The 19,959-nt window shown below is 45.2% G+C and overlaps 1 protein-coding gene across 3 annotated transcripts in view; it reads left to right on the top strand.

Moving 5' to 3' along the window:
- LYZL6 (lysozyme like 6) overlaps positions 1 to 18,615 on the top strand; it is a 29,656-nt gene extending 11,041 nt beyond the window's left edge. For 2 of the 3 annotated variants that reach the window (XM_059878195.1, XM_024980351.2), the window contains 4 exons: positions 14,327 to 14,560; positions 15,503 to 15,661; positions 16,576 to 16,654; positions 18,251 to 18,599. In XM_059878195.1, the coding sequence (XP_059734178.1) occupies positions 14,422 to 14,560; positions 15,503 to 15,661; positions 16,576 to 16,654; positions 18,251 to 18,320 (447 nt within the window). In that variant the 5' untranslated portion in view covers positions 14,327 to 14,421 and the 3' untranslated portion in view covers positions 18,321 to 18,599. 3 annotated transcript variants of the gene reach the window in all.
- Positions 18,616 to 19,959: the final 1,344 nt, after the last annotated feature.

Here is a 19,959-nt window from a genome sequence, read left to right as displayed (position 1 = left end):
CCCATCCAGGGTCAATTAAATCCACCTGAAGAGTGGAACCCAGACATGAATATTTGTTAAGCTTTCCTTGGAGCTTCTAACAAGAGCCACTGTTGGAGAAAAATATTCGATGACATACAGATACGACCACTCTTTGCAGTCGTCCCTCTATTTCCACAGGGAATTGGCTACAGAACCTGCTTCAGATACAAAAATCCCCAGATGCTAAAGTCCCATAACCAGTCCTCCATATCCACAGATATGGAACCTGCCTTGTTTTGAAAAAAATATGCAATAAATGGACCCATGCAGTTGAAACCTGTGCTGTTCAAGGTCAACTGTATTGTTAAGTGAAGAGAAGCAAATTATCTAACAGAGTATACCTCATGACTCCTTTTTGGTCAATTTCTACCTATATACTCACACACACACACACACACAGACTCACACAGATGAACGATAGGTGTGAAACATAGATGTGCTCATCTCTGTGTAAGATACTTTAATATTTTTCTTTTATTTATATTTCCTATATGTTCTAAAGTGAATATTATATCTTGTAATAAGTACCAAAAAAAAGATAAAGTCATCAGCTTAAAAGGTCATACACTTTTCATTTCAGGAAAAAAAGAGAAATGAGCATCTAATCAAGGTATTCACAGGTCATTTGTGTACACACCACACACATAGGGGTGATGCAGCCCAGTGGAGAGGCATGTCCCAGCCTCTTGTGACAGCTGGGTTCTGTGAGTTAGGTAGTCGCTGCTGCCTCTAAGCCTCAGGGCCCTCAAGATCAATGGGATGCAGGCTTCCCTGATGGTCCAGTGGTTAAGAATCCGCCTGCCCATGCAGGAGACATGAGTCCCATCCCTGGTCCTGGAGAATTCCACATGCCACGCCTGTGCACCGGGCACCTTAGTGCCCATGCTCTGCAACAAAAGAAACCACAGCAATGAGAAGCGCTGCAACAAAGAGTAGTCCCCGCTCACCGTGACTAGAGAAAGCCCTCACTCAGTAATGAAGACCCAGTGCAGCTATAAACAAATCTAAAAAAAAAAAAAGATTAATGGGATGAGTTTGTCCACCTCATGAGATTAAAGACATAAATGTGCAACGTCTGGCACAAAGCAGGTGCTCAACAACATTGCATTTTTCTCCATAAGCAGCTCTCAGAGTCAGCCTGCAGCCAGTCAGCTCCTTGTTCATCTTGCTGAAGGAGAAGGGTTAGTTTAGCCCAAGTTCGTCTACAGTTGCTGGTCCCCGGTGCTGTTGATGTTGCAGTTTTGCTAACCGGGGGCCACCTCTCACTGGCTTTAGCTTGGGATCTCTGCTGCCTGTGGAATTTTCCTGGACTCCCTAGAAAGACACGGGCTTCTTACCAACCTGTTGACCCTCTTATCAGCATAGTCTGTCTCCACCATCCCCAGATGGGGTCCCATCTGCATACAGAAAGAAGGGCTTTCAATTTTCCTGGGGCTGCTCACCTTTAATAAAAATGACAATGGTAGCTGCCATATTTGGACCCTACATCTGCCCAGGCTTACCTCCTCTGTCTCTCAGCCTCAGCTCTGTTGGGCATGGGATGATGCTATCCCCATTTCACAGGTAAGAGAGGTGCAGAGACTCAGTCAAGGTCACACAGCTGATAACTGGCAGGTCTGTCTGGTCCCCAGGTTTCCCCACTGCACCACACTGCCTTCTAGCAGCTGTTTCTGTTCCCTTTTCTATCCCAGTGGATTCTAATGAACAGCCAAGTTAGAAAACTGTTTTTACAAAAGCAGTGATTCTCAACATTAACTATGGAATTGCCCAGAGAGATTTTTAAATGCTAATGATAGGGATGGACACTGAAGGGTGTGGGGTGGGAAGGGTGGAGGTGGGAGGAGGGCGAATGGGGAGTCACTGGAAGGGACCCTTCAGGTCTTCCGTGGTTGTGGTAAGGTTCTACTTCTTGATCTGGAAGCTGGGTGCTTAGGTGTATTCGTTGTGTGTGTGTGTGAAGATCACTTATGATTTGTGGACTTTTCTTTGTCCATGTTATTCCATAGTAAATTTTTAAAAATTATTTTTTAAGTAAAGAAATAAAAAAGGCAGTTGTCCTCAACCACATGGCCGCCTCCTGGGAGAAGGCAGTCTGTGACCCTTGGACTCATCTTGAGAATTCCTTTCACAGCATCAAGCGGTTGTTGGCCTTTGAGTCTGTGCCGGTCCTTGACGAGCAGACGATTCTTCCACGGCTGATGCTGCACTTAGCTGTAAAAGGCCCACTGTTGCTGCAGTGGCAGGTACTGAGGGACAGTCAGGCCCTGTGGCTGGGTTCAACACCTCCTCCCTCCCCACAACTGAATTCATGTGACCCCATTCCACCCAAGCCCTGGGACCTAGGGCAGCAGAGATGGAAACAGCTACACCCCAGCACCTGGGTCTAAGGGTGAGCCCCCTGCTCACTTCTGCCTTATATCGTAATTTGAGTCCCTGAAACATGTTCTCTGATTTTCACTTATAGACTCTCTGATTTTTAGTTGGGCCCATCCGTGAATGTGTGAAACTAAGACTGTATTTCCCGTTGTCATTTGCAGCTAGGTCTGGTTCTGGCCAATAGAATGTAAGTGAAGTAGTCTGCATAATTCTAGGAAATGCCCTAAAAAAGAAGACTGTACTTCTCCTTTCTTGTTGCCTGGAATATGGCAAGGAAAGGCTGAGTCCTAGCTGCCATTTTGGGCCAAGGAGCAAAGCCATGACTGAAGATTGGAGAACAAGACAGGGGAAACTAGATCCTCTCTCTCTTTCATCTCGTTGGCACGATGGGGCACCCTGTTGGTAGTAGACTGACTCCCTGGGGATGTCTTAACATGAGAGAGAAGTGAGCTTCTACTCTGTTTGAGCCAGTGATATTTGGGGTTTTCCATTCCTCTCAACCGCAATTTAAGCCTAGCTAACACTCAGTGCTTCTGATTAAACAAATATATATACTTGTTATTGATTTACTTGGCTGTGCCAGGTCTTAGTTGCGGCATGTGGGTTTTAATTCCTCGACCAAGGACAGAACCCACGCCCCCCTGCATTGGGAGCACAGAGTCTTAGCCACTGAACCACCAGGTAAGTCCCAGGGCTTCTGAGTTTGATCCTTGGCCTGAGTTCTAGCCTTGGTCACCCACCCAATATGAGGATGAGGGTCCTGCCTTTCTCCCCCTGGGCACTGGAGTTATGCCCCAGTCCCACCTGAGTGGTTGAACCCTGCAACCTGCTGGTGCTCCCTATCCATGCTGCCTGCAGGATTGTGTTGGCCAGAGTAGCGTACAGCCTGCTGCTCCAATTGCTTTCCTAGAGTGAGCCCTGCCACTTCCCTCTTCCCTCTCATCCCCTTACCTGTGGCTCCTGCCCTGTACCTGTCAGGCTGGCTGCTCTCTGGACGTCTACAGCAGGACCAATGCCTGCTGTACCTTCCCCAGGGGGCAGACAACAGCCAGTTCCTGAGATGTATTGAGAATATGCAGCTAATGCAAAAGAAAAAGTACAGCTAATAAATAATTTTTTGTTGTTGTTCAGTCTCTCAGTCATGTCAGACTCTTTAGGACCCCATGGATTGATTAATGAATCAATCAATTAACTTGGTACCCCTGCAGCCCCACTTCCTGTACAGGGGCCGTTGCTGGCCCCTAGTGGCCACAGGATAACTTGCACAGAGAGTTGGCCTGAGAAGCGGAATGTGGGAAAAATTACCCCCCTACCCCGCCCGTTTCTGAATTTTCCTGATGCTGGGGGTTTCAACCATGACAGACCCATAACTCCTTCGTCATAAAATATATTTTGTGTAATGATAATAGTTTTTAAAGATTTTAAGCACTTTATTGAGGTTGTTGTTCAGTCGCTAAGTCACGTCTGATTCTTTGTGACCCCATGGACTGCAGCATGCCAGGCTTTCCTGTCCTTCACCCTCTCCCAGAGTTTGCTCAGATTCATGTCCGTTGAGTCAGTGATGTGCTGTGCTGTGCTTAGTCACTCAGTTGTGTCCCACGGTGACACTATCTAATAAATGACATATTTGTAGGGTGCAATTTGATAATTTTTGATTTTTGTGAATATCCATGCCCATCATCACAATCAAGATGGTGAACATCTCCATCACTCCCCCCAAATTTCCTTGTCCCCCTTTCTACCCCCTGTCCCCAAGCAACTAATGATTGCTTTGTGCTTTCTATAATTTTTAAAATATTTTATTTATTTATCTTTTTGACCATGCCACAAGGCACGTGGGATCTTAGTTCCCTGACCAGAGATCAAACCCTTGCTCCCTGCAGTGGAAGCATGGAGCCCTAAACACTGAACCACCAGGGATTTCCCCCCATGCTTTCTATAATTAAAAAAAACATATAGATTAGTCCACATTTTTAAGAGTTTTCTATAAATGAAATCAGTATATACTTTTTTTTTGGTCTGGCTTCTTTTACTCAGCATAATTATTTTGACATTTATCCATTCAACAAATTAACCAATGGTTCTTCTCTTTTCATTGACGTGTTTATCCATTCAGAGTGATGGTAAATTTAAAAAGCAGCATTATGCCCTAACTATCATATAGAAAAGAAACAGAAGGAAAGTAACAAAATAATAGATAAGTCCCAAGTAGATGCTCATGCATGAGAACTGTAAAACATACAGCGATGTGGTCACAGGCTTTACCTACACATGAAATTACACGAACCCAGTTCTTTGCCAGGAACTTTGGCTGGTTTGGCTCCAAAGGCCACTCCATGCAGGAGAGTACATGCTGTGTGGATCACACATGGGCGCTGAGATTGAGCAGAGGAGGTGGAAACAGGCAGATCTTAGTTCAGTGGATTCATTTCTCAGAGGACTGATCATTAGGGTGGCATGTTACTTTTTGAATTATGTGAGTGGTGTGTTCAGTGTGGACCACTGCGGAATTTTCTGCAGTCTATTAATTACTCAGGGACCTCCCTGGTGGTCCAGTGGCTAAGATGCCGCACTCCCAATGTAGGTGGCCCAGGTTCAGTCCCTGGTCAGGGAGCTAGATTCCGCAAGTTGCAACTAAGTTTTCGTGCCACAACTAAAAGAACCCACATGCTGAAAAGAAGGTCAAGGATCCATCATACCACAACTAAGACCCGGTGCAGCCAAGTAAGTAAAGAAACGTTAATTACTCCGGCTTATGAGCTCACTGAGGTCCGTACTTGATTTTTTTAAGGCATGTTTGTATTTGATTCATCTTGTGTTTCACAGTGCAATCTAGAAGCTTCCTTTGCACTTTCCTGAGCAGAAACAGAAGTCTCCTTCTGTGACCCATGCTCTCAAGGCTAGCAGCTGGCAACGGTACCTCTTTGTCCCACTGGAGGCCTTCTTGAGACAGAACATGATTTTATGAGAGAAAATGTTTGGCAATGGTTTTCAAGTAACAAAGCTTTAGAACCCTAAGTTATTCTACCTTCTTGGATAATCAACCTACTGAGTTTTGTGGTGACCTGTAGCTTCAGAGTGACCTGTCCTTGCAAGGAATTTACTCCAGAAACTTTGAAGAATTTAGCTTACACTGCACTAGTACCACAAAGAAGAATCCCAAGTCCAAAGTGGGACACATAATATGCCGGTTCTCTCGTTGCTGTTTCTTAACTCCATTTTTAACTTGTCACCCAACATTTCCCCTGAATCCGATTCAGCATGAAAGTGTGAAAGTGTTAGTCACTCAGTCGTGTCCGACTCTTTGTGACCACATGAACTGTAGCTCTCCAGGCGCCTCTGTCCGTGGAATTCTTCAAGCAAGAATACTGGAGTGAGTAGCCATTTCCTTCTCCAGGGGAATCTTCCCCACCCAGGGACCAAACCCAGGTCTACTGCATTGCAGGCAAATTCTTTACCATCTGAGCCACCAGGGAACCCCTCATTAAATATATTATGCTTTTATTCTTATGCTTTGCTTCCTTCTGTTTTCCTTGGGAAAGTTTTTCTTCTAATTTTTCTAACTTCTTGAGTCAAACACTCAAATTTTTTTACTTGAATGAAAGCAGTTAAGACTATGAATTTACTTCTAAATAAATTTCAGACACGATATATTAATGTCATTTTCATTTTAGAAAGCTGTTACTCCAGATTTTACTAATAATTTGCCAGTGACCCAATAATTATTCAGGGGAGAAAAAGTGTATGTGTGTCTGTGTATGTTTTTCTTTTAAAGTTATAAGAAATTGAGGTTTTTAAATTGTAGCCAGAGTATGGAGCTGATATAATTCCTCCTTTTGGGACAATTTGAGGTAATAGTTTTAGCCTAGTTTATAATCAGTTTTGTAACTATTCCTGAAGTTATTTGAGAAGGTATACTTTCTTTGGGGTAAAGTGAAAGTGAAGTCGTGTCTGACTCTTTGTGACCCCACGGACTATAGCTTACCAGGCTCCTCCGTCCTTGGGATTTTCCAGGCAAGAGTACTGGTGTGGGTTGCCATTGCCTTCTCCAGAGGATCTTCCCGACCCAGGGATGGAACCCAGGTCTCCTGCATTGTAGGCAGAGGCTTTACCATCTGAGCCACTAGGGAAGAAGTACAGCCTAAATATAGAATAAAAAACTCAGTCTTGGACTTCCCTGGTGGTCCAGTGGATAAGAATCCGTCTGCCAATGCAGGGTACACAGGTTTGATCCCTAGTCTGGGAAGATCCCACATGCCACAGAGCAACTGCTGAAGCCCGTGCATCTAAAGCCTGTGCTCCACAACAGGAGAAGCCGCCTCCATGAGAAACCCGCGCACTGCAACCAGAGAGTAGCCCCAACTCGCTGCGACTAGAGAAAGCCCACACACGCAGTGAAGACCTAGCGCAAAAATAAGTAAATAATTTTTAAAATTCAGTCTTATGAACATATGGTTTGAATATGTCTCATTGTGACTGCCTTTTCACGTCAGATCTGCAAACTCACCTTTTTCAGCTCGCTTGCCTTTGTCCCAGGTTAAGTCTCTGATCTTTGTCATCCACATCATCCTCTTTGGTCTCATCGTTTTCCGCATGCCTTTCTGCTCAGGATTTGGAGGACTTCCAAGTGTGTGACAACAGCCTTTTTTTTTTTTTAAGATATTTTTATATGGACCATTTTTAAAACGTTATTGAATGTTACAGTATAGCTCCTGTTTTATGTTTTGGTGAAAGCTTAATGGCTCTTGCTAGGCACTATTATGAAGTTCAGAGAGGCTTTGAGCGGAAAAGTATTTAGGTAAGAGAAAAGACTAGTAAATTAACTCTTCAGAGCTTTCCTCTCAGGTGGCCTGAAGGCAATAGATTTGAACACAATGAGATATCATTTGCTAGTAGTGCTGAGTGTACAGTTTCTTATTCTTGTGTTCCTATTCTTGGTTCTGGAAGTATCCATGAATTAGTACAATATTTACCTCAGCTGTAAAAAGCTGAGGAAATGTTTGTAATATTGCAAAACTCACATTACACATTACTCTTACGTTTTCATATATGTCTAGACTTTAGACATAATATAATACTAATTCTTTACATTGGCAACAAGATGGACATTAAATGCCAGACTTATGAATTTTAACATTTTAATTTGAAAAGTTACTTTAAGTTTTAAATTACATTTATAATTTAAATAAAATTTAAATATTAAAATTCAAAGTTACTTAGTAAAGTGTAGTTAAACTTTGAAAGAGTAAAATAAAATAGATCTCTGTAATTTTGATATAAAAATTTAATATACATTCATTCTAATTTGCATTTTGACTTTTAAGAAAATACTTTTATTTATGTATTTATTTTTGGCTGTGCTGCGTCTTTGTTATTGCTCGGGCTTTTCTGTAGTCTCGGCAAGTGGGGGCTACTCTCACCACCCCCACCACAATGAGGATTCTGTGTTGCAATGCACAGAATCCTCATTGTGGTGGCTGCTCTTGTTGGGGACCACAGGCTCTAGGGTGTGGGGGTTCACTAGTTGTGGCGCACAGGCTCGTTAGTTGCAGCTCCCAGGCTGCAGAGCACAGGTCGGTAGTTGTGGTGCACAGGCTTAGTTGCTCCATAGCATGTGGGATCTTCCCGGACCAGGGATCGAACCCGTGTCTCCTGCATTGGCAGGTGGATTCTCTACCACAGAGCCACCAGGAAAACCCTTGACTTTCAAATTATTAGCTACTTTTTAATATTTTAAAGAAACTAACATTTTGGAAAACAGAAAAAATTAGTACATTTTTTACCTAAATTTATATTTTTGATGAAAATATATTTTAAATTATGTACTTTGAATATAATTATGTTTTTAATTCTTAAATATATTTAAAAGTTGATCATAGAAATATAACTAGTGTTTGTGCTGAAAGGAAGATAAGAAAATAAATTTCATGAAAGTTTTAATCCTTTATGAATTATGTATACACTTATTATTCATCCCAACATTATTAGTCCATTAACAGAGCTTCCAGACATGTGGAATAAAAGTTAAATTCATTGACCTTGGGCATTTTGCTAACTTCAGTCATATATTAATATAATGGGCTGTAGCTTCATATGGGCTTCCCAGGCAACATTAGCGGTAAAGAATTCACCTTCTAATGCATGAGATGCAAGAGACATGGTTCGAGCCCTGGGTCAGGAAGATCCTCTGGAGTAGGAAATAGCAATCCACTCCAGTATTCTTGCCTGGAAAATTCCATGGACAGAGGAGCCTGGCAGGCTACAGTCTCTGGATCCGCAGACTCAGACCCAACTGAGCACACACACACACATAGCTTTATACACATTTTAAAATTTTATTCTTTTAAAGGAATGTTTGTCAGAATATGAGGATAGAAAATATTTTACTTAACAGCTTGTTGCTGCTGCTACTGCTGCTAAGTCGCTTCAGTCATGTCCGACTCCGACTCTGTGCGACCCCATAGATGGCAGCCCACCAGGCTCCTCTGTCCCTGGGATTCTCCAGGCAAGAACACTGGAGTGGGTTGCCATTTCCTCCTCCAATGCATAAAAGTGAAAAGTGAAACTGAAGTTGCTTGATTTATAACTTGAACATGTTTATTTAGACAAGTGATATGTGGAGACCGTGTCTTCTTACCCCAGGCTACAACTTCCAGACTTTATTCATGGGTCCCAGGTTGGATGTGCCAGTTCCTTGAATGGGTAGGAATCCATCCAGGGCTCATGTGTACCAGAGTTGGGAGTGAGTGGGCCTGGAGAGTCCCTATGGTCCCCTTCTGAGTGCTGCCATCATTTCCTCTAAGACTTCATGCTGCAAGGAGACCCTCGCCTGCAGGTCCAATTTCCAGCATGTGGTCCTGGACTATGGAAGCCTTTCCTGTCACCCAGGGCTCTAATTCTGCACAGGTGAGGTTACTTGGATCATCTGAAGTTATCTGGGTCATCCGTTTTGGCCACAAATGGTACTGCATAAAGTGATAGCCAGAGAATGCCCTCCTCCCAGGGTTCAACCTCCACCAGAGCTTCAGAATTGATGCTTTCAAGATGTGGTGCTGGAGATGATTCCTGAGAGTCCCTTGGACTGAAGGAGATCAAACCAGTCAATCCTAAAGACAGTCAGTCCCGAATATGCATTGGAAGGACTGATGCTGAAGCTCCAATACTTTGGCCACCTGATGCAAAGAGCCAACTCATTAGAAAAGACCCTGATGCTGGGAAAGATTGAAGGCAGGAGGAGAAGGGGATGACAGAGGATGAGATGGTTGGATGGCATCACTGACTCAATGGACATGAGTTTGAGCAAGCTCCAGGAGATGGTGAACGATGGGGAAGCCTGGCGTGCTGCAGTCCATGGGGTCGAAAAGAGTCAGACACAGCTGAGTGACTCAACAAGAGAGCTTCTGCTGTCTTTACATCCCAAGATGCAATGCGCTGCTGCCCCGGTAGGGAGACAAGTCCAGAGACAGAGGGTACAGGGCATCACTGCCCACTTAGAAAACTCCTCCTACTTCCTTTCTGGTAGACTCTATCACTCTGTCTCAAGGGTGAAGTGAGCATCAGTAACAAAACTTTCTCTTGCCTCCTTTTTGCTACGCTTCTGCTGCTAAGTTGCTTCAGTCATGCCTGACTTTTTGCAACCCCATGGACTGTAGCCTGCCAGGCTCCTCTGTCCATGGGATTATCCAGGCAAGAATACTGGAGTGGATTGCCACGCCCTCCTCCGGGGGAATCTTCCCAACCCAAGATCTTTGTCTTTTATGTTTCCTGCATTAGCAGGCAAGTGTTTTTTGTGTTTTTTTTAAACCACTAGCTCCACCTGGGAAGCCCTTCCTTTTTGCTATAGTTGGTGGAAATGTCTCCCAGACTTCCTTGGTGACAAATGACACTCAGATGTGTGTCCTTCATGGGGAGGTGACAGGTTGTCAGGTCACCATTCCATGGATGGTTAACTCCATCCTACCTGTACTAAGCAGGTCTCTTTTGGTTGTATGGGTGACAGAAACTCAACTCAAATGTGTTTATACAAGAAAGGACATTTATTGAATCACAGGGTTGCAGTGAGGGCAAAAGTGAGTTTAGGCTGCAGAAGTGGTGGATGCTGGGACAAGAGTCCTGTCTGGACTCTGCTCCCTGTTCAAGGACGCTTATTCTCTCAGATGGGCTGTATCCATGAGATTCCAAGCAGTCTCAGGCCCCACACCTGAAGGCTTCCTGTGAGAAGCTGAGCCTCGCCACTTAGTTTCAGTTCAAGATACACGGTTTGGGGCGTGAACAAACCCTCTCACCTGGAGGGCAGGGCCCTGAGACCGGCAGACCGCCTAAAACCCATGGGGGAAGGAGTTCCCTCAAAGGTGTTACTGTGCCCAGAAGGGAAGGGGGGTGGTGCACCCTCTCGCGCCCTCTCTACCCTGTCCCACCAGTGGTCCTCATCACAGTTGTCACCAATCCCTCCAGGCCGATCTGCCGCTTCTGCCTCAAGATTGGCCTCAAGACTGAGCCAGTTTGCAAGGTTAAGACCAGAGTATTTCCAGGAGAGTGATGACATCACAGAACTGGGGTTCCAGAAGGCGGGGGTGACTGAGGGCTCCCATCTTCTTTGGAACATGGAGAGCAGTAAGCTGGGCGGGGCTAAAGGATAGTCCATGAGGAAGAGGAGGCTCCCACTCAAAAGGCTTTGTTCTATAGATTCTCACGGAAAGCCCTGGGCAGGCTGGGACCTGGGGTCAGCGAGGGATAGGAGAGAGGTAAGCTTCGGGAGGGGGGGTTGGGGTGTACCTGCCCGAACCACTGTCTTCCCTGGAGAACCCCAAGAGGGGCTTTCAGGGGCAGAGATGGAGCTCCCTGCTTTCCAAAGCTCAGTGATATCTGTCTCTGAAGGATCCTACTGAGTCAGGGCCAAGTAAGGTTGTATGAGACACACTTATACCAAAAAAATAGCCATTATTTGTTTGAAATTCTAACATAATGGGACATGCTGTGATTTTATTTACTAAATCTGGCAACTGTAGGGTGGGAGAGAGAAGCAAAAGAATGGTCCCAAGCTCAGGCTGCTAAGGAGTGAGTATCAGGAGACAGAATAAAACATTCGTGAGGAGACAGACTGTCAAGGTAGCCATCTTGTCCAAGAAACTGCCAGACTCATGAAGCCAGTGGATGGAGGAACCTTCAGGAACATACACCTAGTTAAGGAAACCCACACACATACACGAGGCTTCCTAGGTGGTGTAGTGGTCAAGAATCCGCCTGCCAATGCAGGAGACATGGGTTCTATTCCTGAGTCAGGAAGAGCCCCTGGAGGAGAAAAGGACAAGCCACTCCAGTATTCTTGCCTGGGAAACCCCATGGATGAAGGAGCCTGATGGGCTAAGTCCATAGGGTTGCAAAGAGTTGAACACGACTTAGGGTCTAAATAAGACAGCAGCAGTATGATCACAGGGCAAGACGTTTTCCCTTCCTCCTCTCCATTTCCAGCAAAGGGACATGTATCCATTCTCCCCCAGATTCCCCTCTTGTCCAGATTACATTGAGCAGAGTTCCCTGTGCTATACAGTAGGTCTTTGATGGTTATCCATTTTAAATATAGCAGTGTGTATGTATGTATATGTTCATCTCATCTTCCCTAATTATCCCTTTCCGCATCCCACCCCCATCCTTCCCCCCTGGTAACCATAAGTTCTTTCTTTAAGTCTGTGAATCTGTATCTGTTTTGTAAATAAGTTCATTTTTATCATTTCTTTTTAGATTCTGCATATAACGGGTATCATAAGATACTTCTCCTTCTCTGACTTACTTCACTCAATGTGACTGAAGTCAAAATGCTGTCTGGTTTCTCCACTGTTTTTCGACTGTTTTTCTCATGCAACTAAGATGCAATCTGTGGGGAGACACGTTAGGACCATGAACCTACTCAGTTCTTCACTAAGCTTCCCACTCCCTCTGATTTAGCACCCACTGTTGATTCTTTCTTGCTCAGATCAATCTATGATGGTTTCAGGATGGTGATTTTTCAACTTTATGCCTACCTCCGCATTTATCAGTCAGCACTTTCTTGTCAGAAAGAGCCCCCGCCCCTTGATCCCCATTATGAACCTATTTGTCTATCTATTACTGTTATGAACTCATGGATTCCTATCTCACTCAATGGGTTATCATCATTTGATAGAGTGAAAGTTATCACAGATAATAATTATCATTTATTTTGATGGCCAAATTGTTCTAGATTATCATGGAATCCGTTATTCATTGGTTTCACAGATATGATACCAAAGCACATGCAACAAAAGAAAAAAATACATAAATCAGTCTTCATCAAAATTTAAGACTTTTGTGTTTCCAAGAAACACTGTCAAGAGAGTGAAAAGTGACCCATAGAATGTGAGGAAATATTTGCAAATTACATATCTGATAAGGTTCAGAATATATAAAGAACACTTACCACTCAATAATGAAAAGACAAAAAACCCAACTGAAAAAGTAGGCAAAGGATATGAAAAGACATTTTGCCAAAGTCATACAAATGGCCAATGAGCATGTGAAAAGACAATCAACATTATTAGCCATCAAGCAAATGCAAATCAAAACCACAATGTGATACCACTTCACACCCATTAGGATAGCTTTGCTCAAAAAGACAGTTAATAACTGTATTGGTGAGGATGTGGAGAAGCTGGAATCTTCATACATGGTTAATTGGAATGTAAATTGGTACAGCCACTTTGGAGGTTTAGCAATTCCTCAAAAGTTTACACTTTAAGTCACCATGTGACCCACTGTTTGGTATATATCCATAGGAATGTAGATATTTGTCCACAAAAACTTGTACATGAATGTTCACAGGAGCATTATTCCTAACAACTGAAAAATAGAAACAACTCAAATGTCCACAAACTGATGAATACATAAACAAATTGTGATATATCCATACAATGTAATATTATTCAGCCATGGTTTAGTCACTCAGTCATGCCCAACTCTTGTGACCCCATGGACTGACGGTAGCCCTGCCAGGCTCCTCCATCCACAGGATTCTCCAGGCAAGAATACTGGAGTGGGCCTCCATTTCCTTCTCCAGGGTATTCAGCCATGAAAAAGGAATAAATACTGGTACATGCTATGACATGGATGAACCTTGAAAACATTATGTTAAGTGAAAGATGTCAAATGCAAAAGACCAGATATCGTATGACTTCGTATATATGAAATGCTCAGAACAGGCAAATCTATAGAAATAAAAAGATTGCATGCATGCATGCTAAGTCACTTCAGTTGTGTCCCACTCTTTGAGACCCTCTGGACTGTAGCCCATCAGGCTCCTCTGTCCATGGGATTCTCCAGGCAAAGAGTACTGGAGTGCGTTGCCATGCCCTCCTCCAGGGGATCTTCCCCACCCAGGGATCGAACTTGCATCTTTTATGTCTCCTGCATTGGCAGGCAGGTTCTTTACCACTAGCTCCACCTGGGAAGCCCAGAAAGTAGGTTAGTGGTTGCCAGAGTCTGGAGGGAAGTGGAACAGGGAGTCACAACTAATGGATATGAGGTTTCTTTTTGGGTCGATGAAAACAGTATAAAGTTGACTGTGGTGATAGTCACACAGAACTGCATTCTGAAAATGATTTTCTGCGATCTGAAAATGATTGAATTACACACTTTGACTGAATTAAGTATATAGTGTATGAATTATATATTGTCAATTATATCTCAGTAAAGTTGTTACCTCAAAAATGTTATTCCAGATTTGGCTAGTGGGTACCCCTTTAGGCCAGCTCACATGTCTATTTGACATGCCCCAGCTCTGTTAATTTTAAATTGGGAATAAAAAACCAAACAGGAGACCAAAAAAAAAGTGTTTATAGAATAATACATGAAAGGAAAGAGAAATAGCCAGGAGGGGAGCAGTGAGTGAGTGAGGACATTTGGCTGCCCTCTCCAGATTCCCCAGGAGAAGACCAGCAGGCAGTCTGGGAGACTCCAGGACCCACAGGCCCTCCACCTCTCACCCTCCACCGTGCCTCCTCCCCTCCAAGGATGACAAGCCCACTGCTCATCTCGTTGGCCAGCTGCCTCGTTGCTGTGAATCAAGCCAGCCTCATTGGCCGCTGTGACTTGGCCAAGGTGCTGCACCAGGAGGACTTGGATGGGTTTGAGGGCTACTCCCTGACTGACTGTGAGTGACATTTTCTCACTCCCTCCTCCTTCCTCCTCCCATGGTCGTGCCCTCAGTGGCCGTCTTTCTTTCTTCTCTTATTTGTTTTTTCAAAGTCAAGTGAACAAAGCAGCCCTTTTCAAGAAGTCTTTCCCAACATTCCATATTTGTTCAACCATTATTAACTGAGCACTTACTATGTCCCAGGAATGATTTTAGGTGCTGGGGGTGCAGACTTCAACATAGCTCCTTTTCTTACAGTATTCACATCCTAGGGGAAGAGGCAGCAAGAAACATACACACAGATACATGAAGTGCTTCCTGGTGGTGATAATGCTATGCAGAAGAATAAGTCAGGGGGGGTGATGGGTGACACTGTTGTAGAAGGGGAAGTCAAGGAAGGCCTCTCTGAGGAGGTGACTTTGAGAAGTGCTGAATAGAAAAAAGGATCCAGTCCCCCAAACATCTGGAGGAAGAGCATTCCAGGCAGAGCGAACAGCCTGTGCAAAGGCTCTATCCCGCTCCTCAATAGAGATAGCTCCTTTTGGCCCAGAATTTGTGCATATCTGCCTTACAACACTCTCTCCTTTTATTTTGCCTTGTGGGTTTTTTAGGTCCATAGTTTCATTCTTACTCTATAGGCTCCTTGAAGGCAGTATCTGCATTTGACCCAGCTAAATGTCCCTCTCTGAGCTTTGCACAGTTTCTGGCACACAGCAGGTGATCATTAAGTGCAGAAAGGATGGATGGACAGATGGATGCATGAGTGGTTGTACTGATGGGTGGCTGGCTGAACGGACTGAAAAATGAGAGGAGAAGCTGATGGATGTTTCTGGCCTGCCAGCCCCATCTAGCCTCTCAGTCCTTGCTCCTTTCTTCCGATTCCTCATCCCTTTCTCCTCCATCTTCCTTCTCCCTCAGCTTGGCCACCCCCTCTGAAAACCCTCTTCTCCCTGTTCTAAGGGCTGTGCCTGGCTTTCGTAGAGAGTGATTTCAACATAACAAAGGTAAATGAAAACACAGATGGCAGCTTTGACTATGGCATCTTCCAGATCAACAGCCACTACTGGTGCAACGATTACCAGAGTCACACGGAAAACAATTGCCAAGTGGACTGTCAAGGTCTGGCAAGGGCCCCAGGGTGGGAGAGGTGAGAGAGATGACCAGCCTCTACTCACGGGACTTCCCTTCCCATGCACAGCCTGGGAATGCCCCCAGAGGGATGGCTCAAGGAATCAGGGAATTCCTTACTGAGCAGGGGGTTAGACTGTGTTCCTGGATGCCCACAAGAGGTTCTGCAGGGTGCTTTCAGGATGCAGAAAGGCTCTGCACAGTCAGTAGAGCAGAGCAGTACAGCAGCCAACATTTATTGAGTGTATTACATACTCAGTACTTTGCACACATGGCTCATTTACCCAACTTGCTATGTGATAGAGACTAATATGATCCCCACTTTACAGATGAGCAAACTGAGGCTCATAGAACCAGTGCCAGATGCCACACTAATGGCCCTGAAGGCTCAGCTCTTGCCAGCAAATAGTGCTGTCTTTGCCTAATGGTCTGACCGAAGGTCAAGTGCAAAGTCCCCACCTCAGGGCTAGTCCAGAAGATTCCACAGGTCCATGACTCTGTGATGAGGAGGAGACCTCATCTCCTCCTTTGAACTCTGATGAATGGCCCTCGGCTCTTCACCTGAAGAGCCTCGCTCCCTAGGCAGGAGTTCACTTTGGTCTCTGCAGCCTGTTTTGCCTTTTTCTTTCCCTAGAAACCTCCACACTTGGGGTGAACCACCATCCACTAGAGAGTATGGCAGTAACACTCAAATATCTGTCCTCCTGACCCTCCTGCCCCTACTCCCCCGCCACCCCCAACCTCCACCAGCCATTGTATGGATGTCCAGATGGGCCTCTGAGAGGGAGGCCATGCCTCGACTGGAAGTTCTCAGCCTCTGGGTGGGAGGTGCCTTGCAGGGAGAGCCAGTCTTTGGGACTGTCCCTGGCACTTTCATGGGTATTCTCTTTCTCCCTTTCTTTCAGAACTGCTGAGCCCCAATCTTCTCGCAATTATCAACTGTGCAAAAAAGATTGTGTCCGGAGCTGGGGGCATGAAGAACTGGTGAGGAGGTCACTTTGGGACGAAGTTAGTGGGCAGAGCCTTAAGAAAGATGTGGTGACAGAGAAAGGGACAGTAGGTCAGGACTTTCTCTACAGTCTAGAAAAATGGGGGCTGCGGCAGGAACTCTGTCTTAGTAGCAGCTGGGATCTATCTAGCTCTTTCTCTGATGCTATATTCAGCAAAACTCTTTTGGTTGCAGTAACAGAATGACTTTAGCTAGCCGGGAGTAGGGTGTGTGTGTGGGGAGGGGTGGATTTATGCTGAGAGGACAAGGTGTCTTGCTGGGCCCACACGAGGGGGGCAGTTAGGCCTCAGGAAAGGGATGGAAGCAGGGCTGGGGACTTTCCCTGGCAGGTTTCTGCTTTTCTTGGTGCCTTGGCCTCACTACTCCCTCTGCAGACCAGCTTTCTCTAATCCACAGTCCACCAGACAGACTATGTCTGCCCTGAATCTATGGGCTAATGTCCTAAATGACCATACAGACCCGTGAGGCTCAGTCCTAATCCAGACAGAGGGTCTGTTAGGTTCAACTTGGACCTGGTGACCCGCCTCCATTCAGCTGTCGGGATGGAAGCAATTAAGCAACATAAACATGGCTACCATGGGACCCTCTCTCCATAACTGGCAGCAACATTTCTATAAAAAAGAGAGTTGTTCATCAGCTGGATGAGTGTTGCAGATCCAGCTTAACTATGGTGGATGTTGAGTTGATTATTTAACATTTCTAAGCCTCAAACTGCATATATAAACAATGTAAATGGCTGCCTCTACCGGAAACTGAAAACAGGAGTTAAGTGCCTTGCATGCTCCAAAGTGAAGTGAAGTGTTAGTCATGTCCAAGTCTTTGCAACCCCACACACTGTAGCCCGCCAGGCTGCTCTGTCCATGGAATTCTCCAAGCAAGAATACTAGAGTGGTTTGCCATTCGCTTCTCCAGGGGATCCTCCCTACCCAGGGATTGAACCTGGGTCTCCTGCATTGCAGGCGGATTCCTCATCATCTGAGCCACCAGGAAAGCCTGAATGCTCCAAAAACACCATGCAAAATAAGGGGCACTGGGGCTTCCCTCGTGGTCCAGTGGCTAAGACTCCACACTCCCAAAGCAGGGGGCCCAGGTTCAATCCCTTGTCAGGGAACTATATCCCACATGTCACTACTAAGACCCGGCAGAGCCAAATAAATATTTTTTTTTAATGAATGCACATAGCAACATTATCAAAAGAAGAGAGAGAGAGAGGAGGGGGCATTGATGACTGTTAGGGCTGACCTTTCTGAAGGGAAAGTCAATAGTTACACCTGGGATTTTTTTTTTTTTTTTTAGTAACTCTCAGCCCTGCAAAAAAGTGCTCTCCCCCTTCAGAAGGAGGTGAGGATTTGAAAATGTGGAAGTATACTAAGTAGGGGGAAAGAGCAAACACTATGGATGACAGAAATTAAAGGAAGAATCAGAGGGGCCACAGGAGGACCCAGTAGAGAGCTGGGAATGAAGGGGTTTCTGGGCGTTGCTCTGTATGGAAAACTCACGTAACGCTGGGTCAGGTGTTAAGAAGCAGCTGCTAAGTAGAGAGCAAGAACCACTCTTCTTTCTCTTCATAGGGTAAAATGGAGGTTGCACTGTGCTGGCCGGCCCCTCTCCTACTGGATGACAGGCTGTCACCTGGCATGAGGCAGGGAGCAGGCCTGTAGTGGAGTCATTCCAGAACTCCTCTCCTCACTCGGGAATTCTTCAATTCTTCTTCCTCTTGCCTCCACTTCATGTTATTTTCTTCCCTTCCCATTTACAAATAAAACTGACCAGAGCCCCAGGAATAAATGGTTTTCTAGGGCTTCCTCCTTGTTCCCATCCAGGCCCAGGTCCCTGGTTCCTGACTGTCATTTGCAAACCAAGAAGACCACGATGAAAGAAGCTTCTCTATTTTTTTTTTTTTTTTTTGGAATTATTAAACCATTCCTTGTGCAAAGAATGTGTTAATTTATTCATGATTAATTCCACCTATATTTGAGTACCTAATAGATTATGAGTGTGTGCTAGGTACAAGAAGAAGGATGATAAATGGTAACTGTTGTTCATGTGGTGTTCATAATCCAGCTGGAGAAGCAGAGACATCTGTGAACAATGGATACAATGAATAAATGGACACATACAATGAATGCAAGAATAATGAAATAGATAATAAAATCTGTAGTTATTGGTTTGAAACAATATCAAGATGCAAGTTATTCCTCTAAGGTCAACTATTTTTGAAGTAAAAGAGCTCAGAAGTAGGTAATGAGTGAGGCTAAAGTTCTGATATATTGAAGTGGAGAAAGTCGTGGTAGGCGTACAGAAATATGGCAGGTGATTTGGGGGTACTTTAGGAAAACGGGCTAGAAACCAGCTTTTTAAGGATTTCAAACTAGACTGTTGATGGCTTTAGTAAGTTATACCTTGATTTGCATATTTTAAAACTCATGGAAACAAACACTCTTAAGTCCAAGTGTTGCATCTTTGGTGGTCATTTCCCACAGAGTCGGGACATCTAAAATTTTAAAATTCAGTGGGTATTTACTGCTGCTGCTGCTAAGTCGCTTCAGTCGTGTCCGACTCTGTGCGACCCCACAGACGGCAGCCCACCAGGCTCCCCCGTCCCTGGGATTCTCCAGGCAAGAACACTGGAGTGGGTTGCCATTTCCTTCTCCAATGTATGAAAGTGAAAAGTGAAAATGAAGCCGCTCACTCGTGTTCGACTCTTAGCGACCCCATGGACTGCAGCCCACCAGGCTCCTCCGTCCATGGGATTTTCCAGGCAAGAGTACTGGAGTGGGGTGCCATTGCTACTCTGGGCTTCCCTGGTGGCTCAGACGGTAAAGCGTCTGTCTGCAATGCAGGAGACCCCGGTTAGATCTCTGGGTTGGGAAGATCACCTGGAGAAGGAAATGGCAGCCCACTCCAGTATTCTTGCCTGGAAAATCCCATGGACGGCGGAGCCTCGTAGGCTACTGTCCATGGGGTCGCAAAGAGTCGGATACGACTGAGCGACTTCACTTTCACTTAGTACTCTAGTCTTCCCTGGGAGTCTGAAGATGAAGCCAGCTGCTATAAAGTCCGCACCATTCGATCCAGTAAACTAACGCTTTGGACTCAATCCACAAAATACACTGGTGTAGACTCACTAAACTCCAACGTCTCCCCGGCGACGGAGCTGCGGAAGGGGAACTAGAGGCGGAGACCCGCCAGGAGAGGGCGGGCGAAGGAGAGGTCCGAGCACCGCCCTCGTCTCACTCCCCCATAGCTGGCCCCGCCCCCTCACGCGCTCCTTTTAAAA

The sequence above is a fragment of the Bos taurus genome, chromosome 19, assembly GCF_002263795.3.
Source record: "Bos taurus isolate L1 Dominette 01449 registration number 42190680 breed Hereford chromosome 19, ARS-UCD2.0, whole genome shotgun sequence".
NCBI classification, from domain to species: domain Eukaryota; kingdom Metazoa; phylum Chordata; class Mammalia; order Artiodactyla; family Bovidae; genus Bos; species Bos taurus.
Note: the sequence above shows the minus strand (reverse complement) of the source record. Positions and strands in the feature narration are given on the sequence as shown.